This window comes from Limulus polyphemus, unplaced genomic scaffold (assembly GCF_000517525.1).
Source record: "Limulus polyphemus unplaced genomic scaffold, Limulus_polyphemus-2.1.2 Scaffold235, whole genome shotgun sequence".
NCBI lineage: Eukaryota > Metazoa > Arthropoda > Merostomata > Xiphosura > Limulidae > Limulus > Limulus polyphemus.
In genome coordinates this window covers 226,389-235,605 of record NW_013665845.1, presented here as the reverse complement: position 1 = coordinate 235,605, position 9,217 = coordinate 226,389, and the positions used below count along the sequence as shown (strand labels likewise).

Genomic DNA, 9,217 nt, shown 5'->3' with positions numbered 1-9,217 from the left:
TGAAAAGTATGTTTAATTTTAACATGAAAATTACTTTGCACATGGACTATTCAAAACAAATACTCAATACATTCATGGACAAAACTTTATTTTATTAAAAGTACTTCACTAAGAAATATGACTTTTTGTATGCGAAAGACTTGTAATATTAATTAAAGACTGCCAAATTTCGTGAAGAGATACCCAATATATAGAGAGTTATAAGCATTTAATTTATGTCAACTTTAAATGAGTACAGAAGGTCACTTCCAACCCCATGTCGGAAGAGTTAAGGAATAGTAACTGGAGACAGTCAAAATTCTGCAGGAGAGGAAACAGCCAGATGATGAAGATAATGAATGATGAAACTCTATGGATTCATCCCCATGTCAGCCTCAAGAATCTCATGCAAGTGTCACCAAAAAATGAGATGCAAAGGAATGAGACAGGTGACGAAGCTGATGCAATGTAATGTGAAAAAGCTGTGAGTTCATTACTATAATGCATACATGTAGTCAGTAAATAATTAATTGATATTGCTGAATAACAAATCTACAAAACAGAAAACATACTTACCCCTGTCTTCTGCAATCTCCAATTTGTATAGATCAATCTCATCAGCAATTTCTTCTTGTTGTGCCAAGTATTCATACTAAAAATATAAAGCATGCCTTGTAGATAAACCATAAAAATGTGTTAACTTTTAAACAACACATAAATAGTGCTGGATCATTTTCTATATTCTTATCAAACTACAAGACAATCTGTGTTACAATAAAAATAGAATTCATGTTTTTTAATATCAGTTAAAGAAGAATTTCCATAGCATTTCCTGCATTAATGTGGTATAAAAACATCTACAATTTTCTAATTTTGCCATAAGTCAAGTATAATTAAGTGTTTCACGCATTGTTCATACTTTAAACATAAATCCTCTGCAATTATTATTATTTAATTATCCAAAATATAATAAACTAAAGTTGTAGGATTTACATCATTTTCACTTATATTACTGGATAATATTTGTTAACATTTCTTTTACAATAGCACTTCCTTTTTTAATAACTTTAAAAATGTTTGCAAGTTATCCTTGGGAACAAATAAATTAAGAAAATAATAATAACAAAACTGCCATAGAAGTTTGCACACTATATGCAAAGTGTGTGTGTGTGTGGTGTCGTGGTAGTGAATCTTGATTTTAAAACTGATGTGGAATAACCTTAATAACACATACAGTAAAAAATTAATACATTAATAAATATCATGCACACAAAAAATATAAAATACAAATTAACATCATTTCAATCACTTGTAAACATTAAACCTACTAATTTCTGAACAAACATCTAGCCTAGTGAAAATTTTAATTTCCTGTTAGAAAGTTTCTTGCATGTTCCATATCTAAAAACCTTTAGCTAAGGGAATTCCACACATTCTCAGTTTCCAAAAATTATATTTTTCAATATTAATTTTAGGTTGTTTTTCTTTAATAAACAATTTCCAGTATATTATGCAATATGAATTCCCTTTCTTTTTACCTGGTAAAATCCATGGGTTGCTGGATAAAGTACAATAGAAATAGGGTTTTAAAATTTAGTACTCTTTGCTAGCCAACTTAAAAATGTTGAATTTACAATTTATATGTATGTACAAGACATTAGATTATACATTAAGAAAAACATTAAAGTTTATCTAGCAAATCATATCTCAGTTGCACTCGAGAGAAAGTGTCAAAATATTTTTCCTTAATATACTTTAAAATATTTATTTAAACTTTGAATAAGAAGTGCATGTGATGCACTAATAACTTTTTATATATGCAAGTTTGTTTTAAACTATTTACACAAGTATAAATGTATACTTTTTTTCTGCATTTAATTTTCGAACATAATGTGTTACGTACATTACTTTCATCTCTTATAACATAAAATGTACTGTTTTTTCGTTATATTTTCCTAATGCTTTTTCTCAAAACAGCGAAAGTACAAATTATTAATATTTGTTACTAGACTGCATTCAATGACTACTCTATAATTTGCTCATAGACTTTTACCAGGAAGGAAAAATGTTCAGTAGCACAGGTATACATGGTTTAAAAGTTTGTTTAAAATGCCCTATACATTTTTACTTTTATAAAGCAAACTGGTACATAGTTTCGTTTTGAGTTTGCTTACTATTTAATTGGAAATTACAACTTTTTCAGTAAGGAAGAACATTTTTAAAACAGATATGAAGTTTCAATCACTAGTGCAATCATTCTCAAGTACACAAGTTTTAGTGATAAAACTTGTGTACTTGAGAATGACCACACCAGCGATCAAAAATATTCTTCCTTACTGTAAAATCTGTAATGGTAAAACTTGTGTATTGAGAATGATCACACCAGAAACTGAAATGTTATACCTGTTTTAAAAATATTCTTTCTTACTGTAAAAGCTGTAAGTTGTAATAAAATAAAAGCTGGTATATAGTTCAATTGTTTCATTTAATGGAAAAGAGATCCTTACAAAAAAGTAGCATAAAAACCATCTTCTCCAAAATTTGGTTCTTTTTAGATTATTACAAAAAGTATCAAAAACAATACATTTAATCCAGCACAAAAAATTTTTGGAATATTTTATTGTTGAGATAAATCCAGCGACTAGACCCAAATTAAATTAAGTAAAATAGTAGATATCATACCTTTCTGATAATTGAATCAATAGAACATAAATATCGGGCTTTCGACTGCATTGTCAAAAGGTCTAATATGTCTTTCATTTTTTTATTTTTTTTTCTTGATCCTGATAATGATGTAACTGACTTCATCGTTTCAGGTGTTGCCACAGTTTTCTCCAAGAAATGTCTCTTTGTCACAAGGACGTGTATTCTCTGTAAAGACTTAAATTTTTATTAGAAAAACAGTTATGTAAATATAAATCTAATCAAAGACACCTTAGGTGTGAGAAAAAAGGTGCAGCCAAACTGGTAGTTACACTTATAGCATTGATAAGAATAGTATAGAAAATATTCATTCATTAGTTAGCTAGGCCGCATATTTTGTTTTACCAACCATCATGTTGAACAAAATCACGGCCTGGCTAACTAATGAATGAATATTTGCTGTAAAATTCTTATCAATGCTATAAGTGTAACTACCAGTTTGGCCACCAATTTTGATTTCATTCTTTTAAGTTACAACTCAATCCATTTTTGGCCACACCTTTTATTCATGCCTAAGGTGTTTTTGATTAGATATCATGATTTTTTGTCAATATACACCAACAAACCACAGCAAGTAAGAAAGTGACATTCAGTAGTAACCAACATTAGCTTTAGGATTATAACCATATTATTATTCAGAACAGACTTGTACTTTAAAGAACCAAACAGATTCTTTTCAAATATATTACAGTAGTTTTTACTCTCTAAAACAAGGTTATAAACTTCCTTTATGGTAATGCCATGGAAACTATATTAACAACTTCTTGTCATCACCCACATGCACTCTGTACAGTCAGCTGTATCAGGCATCATTACTTACACAATTGCTTAAGTTATCACATGACGTTAATTAGGAGAAAATGAAGAGAGAGAGTCCTTCTGATATGATCTGAAGAACCCAAGGATCCTTGGTAAAAGTCCACCAGAGAGGGTTGAAATAGAACAGCCTTGCAACAACTGCACCTGTACCTACCCAGTAGTCACCAAAACTGTTGATGACATGTGGATTGGCAGTGTGTAAAATGATGACTTGTTGCCAAACCCAGGAGGAAGAAACAAGTAAGGGAAGTGAAAGGGACAAAATCAGGGGAAGATTGAGACAGATGAGTGACTAGGGAGGACAGGGAATGATCCAGGCAAGCTGAGTTCCAAAAAATCAGGTGGAACCAAAAAAAAATGGACTATCAAAAAAAGAGAGCCATATGTATGTCCCACAGAGATGTGGGGGTAGATGCACATGGGCCAAAAGTGCATCCCTACCCAAAAGATGTCAACAAAAAAGGAGCCAGGTGTAAAGTGAAAGAGCCAATGAACCCAATTGTGCTAACATGGTTAAAAATATGGAACAGGTGTCCACCAAAAACCCCTCAGAGAAAGGATGGACGCTCTTGGACAAGAGGTGAATGGAGGAAAGGTAACAAAGGAGAGTGGTGAGGGTTAAATGAAGGCTCGAGAACTAAAATATCAGGGTCCAAACCCCAAACAGGCACCAAATCATCCAACTGCTAAGAGTTGTGAAAAGGATTCTCAGAATGATGATAAGTCAATGCTTGAACCTCAGAAGTACGTGTTGATCCCTGAACATAACTGATCAGTAAAATAAGTGGCATGGATTGATGTTGGGAGAGAGTGGAAAAACAAAATAATCAGACGAAGAGTCATCTAAAAGGGAAGAGGGGGGGGGTCATACAACACAGAGGGCAAAAACAAAACATAACACACCTGTATCACTAAGTCCAGTAAAGTAGATGAAGGTTAAGGTGCATCTACTGGTATCAAGTGAGACTGCAGAGCAAAGGAAGGAGGAGGAAAAGAAGACTGTCCAAATCCTCATTATCCTACCCAGCCTCCCTCCAGCAGGGGAAAACTGGTTGATGTTCAGGAAAACCCTCAGATTGCATGAAAAATTCTAACTCCAGCAGATAAGAGCCAAAACTTCCCAGACAATAATATTGAGCTAGAAGCCAAATTAAACAGTGGTTGGTCAGTGGCATGAACAGCAGTTGAAGTTGTAGTAACATTAAATTGTGAATTCATCACAACAAAACAAGTGGGTAACACAAAGCGAGTGAATCACCGTGATTGCAAAAACAATGTCTTGGTAAAGCAATAAAAAAAATGTTTGTGAAAGAAATTTGATTTATAATTAGTTGCAAAAAATCAAAGTACAAACTAGGTTTAAAAAAAACTGCAAAATGAGACTCAAATATACAACAAAACAGTTGAGTGCCAAATCAAGAAGTGGAGATAGGGTTCTACAGCATAGAGGAAGTCAGTTGCACTTGGAGGATGTGTCACACTCCTACTGATGAAGGGTTGTCACGTGCTTACTTGCATTGTATAGCACAGCTATACCATGTCAATACATGTGGAGATAAGTGGGAGTATCAAGGCTAGTGGCAAGTGAAACTTGTGCATATAGAGGTAATGATTTAGAAAAACTATTATACGACAAGAGATAAGGTATCGTACCAGAAAATCACCTCTGTTAACTCTCTCAACACAGTATTTGTCAATTTGACCAATCACATGACCTCTTGTACTTATTTAAAGTCTTTATAGATTTAATGCTTCTAATTTTTAATATAGTGTGTATAACTTCACAAAATTTGGCAGTCTTTCAGTTAATATTATAAGTCTTTCACATAAAAAAAATCATTTTTTAATAAAATAAAATAAAGATTTGTCCATGAATATATTGAGTATTTGTTTTGAATAGTCTGTGTGCAAAGTAATTTTCATGTTAAAATTAAAAACACTTTTCTTCATCTCAAAAATCTGAAATTTCCTTTGTATAATCCCTAAAACCTTTTAAATACATTTCAAATGTGTTTTTTTTTCAGTTAAACTATATAGTTTATCTGTCAAGTGATGAATTTGATAGGATGAAATGTGATACAGTCTGCATTACATTAATGTAATTAACTTTCAAATGTATATTATAAATACATTCTGTGAAGCATAACATTAGTTGAGTTGAAAGTTAGGTGTGATAATATAGTTATTGAGCTATTTTGTACAAGTGTACTGATTGTACATTATCCCTAATACTGTTTTCAGCTAGATTTAAAGTCATTTGTAAATGTTGACCAAACAGAAGTTACAATGTGTAAAAGTCAGTAAAATGCATTAAGGAGGAAATAAAACTTATTGTCCTGAAGTTGATTGGATGTTGAATTATTTTCATTAATTGATTCAAACAAACCTGTAAAGTAAAAGCAAGGTTACACTAATTTTCTTCCCATGTTAGATAATTACTGGTGCCATTACTATTACACACCTCCCTTGAAAAACCTCACTATTCACAATATCAATCTTGTAAATAGCCCATTTATTATCACTCTCCTTTTTCTATTATTTTCTATTCACTTCATTTTTACACTAATTCTATAAATATGCAACTTGATAATTAATCTCATAAATTACACCTTATCAGAAGCTTTCTAAAAATTATGGTACACTTTAATAAGTAGAATATCCTCAGGCAAAAGAAAAAAAAGTAATCAAAACAGTTCAACAAGCTTGTAATGCATGAGAAACCCTTTTATGATATGATCCTACAAATTATTAATTAAATGCTATCTTTCCAAATATATTTCTAAATTATACTTTACAATACATTTTGCCATATCAAAAATAATAGAAGACAAACTAAAAGCTTGCAATTTCCCAAGTTTTTCTTCAATTTCTTATTTAAAAAATTATCACACAAATCATCTCCTAGTGATCAAAACATTTTCTATTCTTAGTGCTTTCTGGAAAGTAAAGGTATAGTTACAACCATCTCCTTACTTTATTAAAGTTTTAGGGTTAATCCAATCAGATTCAGTATCTTTACTTTTATCAATAATAACAGTAACACTAGTACAATATATTAATGTTTCAGCCATGTTTCTTTCTTACATAATAAGGTTTTTCACTGAAATCTCAAGAGCCAATATTATCCCTAATTCTCTTTTCTATTTCTGAATTATATCTAAGTGTAAAAGCCCTGATGCATGCATGCAGTAAGTAATTTTGGATATGTATAAGGAAAATAATGATTACATTTAGATGCAGTGTCAGTATTCAATGTTTGGAGATCAGGGGGTGGCATCAATGAAATTTTGATCATGTTGCTTTTTACATTTTTATATAAAAATATTGGCATATAAAGGTGATAATCCAATGAAGACAACCACATGTAGGCATTTTCACACTCATAATGTCTGTTTTCTACAAGATTTTAAACTGTTATTGTAGGTTCATTTTATTTTGCCATAGCATATATTTTAAAACAAAGAAACACAATCTATTATTTGATTATATAAATTATATAGTATTTATATTAAGAGATTTTAAGAATATTCAGTGTCTATGAACTTAAATGGATCTTTAATATCCAGAACACATGCATATTCCAGTAAAACTAAATGGGTAATCATGCTGTACATACAAATTCTTACTGCAGATCAGAATTAGTAAGATACATTATTTTTAAGACACCATACAATTTCCACTTGCTTAGAACTTATCATCTTATACATCATAGAGTAACTAACTACGATGATTATCCATACACTGAATATATTTTTTAAATATTTTAATATGTAGGATTACCAAAGCATAATAACAATTATAAGATCAATGAAATTGTTTGTTAATCACATGTTTTATGATATAGGTTAAAAATTCCATAATATTTTCACTGTAAAATTTAGAAAAAAAGTTATAGTTCATTTTTTTTCTATAGATCTCCTTTTGGTATTACTAATAATACTAGTTTATATTTATAACAATGATACAAAAGAAAGGTCTAACTCCCTGTTCAGGTAATATTCATGGGGCAAGCTACTGTAGGAATAATTCCTTGCACTTCTTTCAATTACTGTCATTATAATGTTAAAACTGTAGGCCTCCATTCACATAATTTTGCATATACTATATAGTTAATGTACATAAAGCATTAGAATCAAATCCATCTGAAAATTCAAAGTACAATTTAATTTTAAATTTCTTGTGTTATTCTAACACTAGCCATTACTTACTGATTAAATAAAGTAATTAAACTTATAGTATACTACTGTCAGTACTAAGTCAACATCATTGCTACATCAAAGATCAGGTACAAGTAAAACGATGTACTCGTATAGTATACCACTGCATAACTTTACTGTAACTCCCAACAAAAGTTCTGTCACTGCTAGAAACAGTAATAAAGATTTATGCTTTAATCATGTTCCTTTCTTCTGTGAAGAGAGCCTCCACTGAAATGTCAAGGGCCAATGTTTTCCTTAAATCTCTTTTTCATTTCTGAAGTATGTGTAGAAACCATGATTTAGATAGGCAGTAAGTAAGTTTAAATATGTATAAGGATAACAAAGCTTTAATTTAGATAGGTTAGTAACAACTTAAAAGCAACAGTGCTAGTTTTCAGTGTTTGGAAATGAGGGTTTGATGATCAATGAAATTTCAATCATGTTCCTTATTCTAATGTTCATATATAGCAAGTTTGCTTGTCATATGTATATGATTATCCCAAAAAGATAATCATTTGTGCATTCATAATATGTTTTCTACCAGCTTTTAAGCTGGTATTCTAGCTTTAGTGATTAATATTATGCTACCAATCACACCCACAATCAATAATGTCTATAACAGTGTGAATATAATAACCATACAAATTATAGTAAAGGAGAAAGCTCCAGTTCTCCATGTTAATATTTTTTTGCATATATGTATAAAGCCTCAATTGTCCATATTAATTTTTGGTTTGTAATGTATGAATAAAGTGTAAGTGCAAAAGATAAATAAATAACACTATAAGTTTAAGTATTAAGTAATTTATTCATAATGTATTATACATTACGTATATCACGAATTATGTTGTAACTTGTACTTGTAGCAATGTATGGTGGTTGAAACTTGTTGTACTTCCTCTATCACTTTTGATTCCAATTTTCATCGTTGAAAATGAAAATTTCAATTATAAATCCATTTTAATTCCTATATTACGAAAAGGCTATTGACACCGATAAGAAGATAGCATATAGTGAATTAAATTTAAAACCACGATAACGCCGTGACAATAACAACGGCCTATATTATTTTGCTAATCTTAGCTAGCTACACAGGTAAAATACTAACAAGGAGAGTAGGAGCCTTCTCCTTCACCAAAGCCGTAAAAGTTATTAAGCACATAAATATTATTATTCATAGCTTAAAATTACCTGTTTTTGGCAGTAACTTGTTACTTCTTAATATAGTATTACTATTAGCAACTTCAAATTTACCACTTAGATCTTTGAAGAGCTCTGTAGAGGACGCTTTCCAAAATTTGTTTCAAGATAAATGCGTATCATAATATCGCACATAATAATGGAATTGTAGTTGGAAATCTTACTCCTTGGGATTATTTATGGTTTATTTGTTTAAATGAAATACACAGAAATATGAATTATAACTATGTCGCAAACTATCTTCTAAGTTGTTTTTTATTAAAAATAAATAAATAGAAAACTTCTGTAGAAAACTCTTTGAGAAAAAAAACCCTAAG

The 9,217-nt window shown here is 30.4% G+C and overlaps 1 protein-coding gene across 1 annotated transcript in view; it reads right to left on the bottom strand.

The window, feature by feature from the left end:
• LOC111085099 overlaps window positions 1-8,971 on the bottom strand; it is a 77,553-nt gene extending 68,582 nt beyond the window's left edge. Inside the window, exons 1-3 of the mRNA XM_022382264.1 lie at window positions 8,892-8,971; window positions 2,662-2,859; window positions 556-631 (exon numbers count right to left, since the gene is read on the bottom strand). Of these exons, the coding sequence (XP_022237972.1) occupies window positions 556-631; window positions 2,662-2,787 (202 nt within the window). The 5' untranslated portion in view covers window positions 2,788-2,859; window positions 8,892-8,971. The remainder of the gene's footprint in view (window positions 1-555; window positions 632-2,661; window positions 2,860-8,891) is intronic.
• Between the last annotated feature and the right edge of the window lie 246 nt (window positions 8,972-9,217).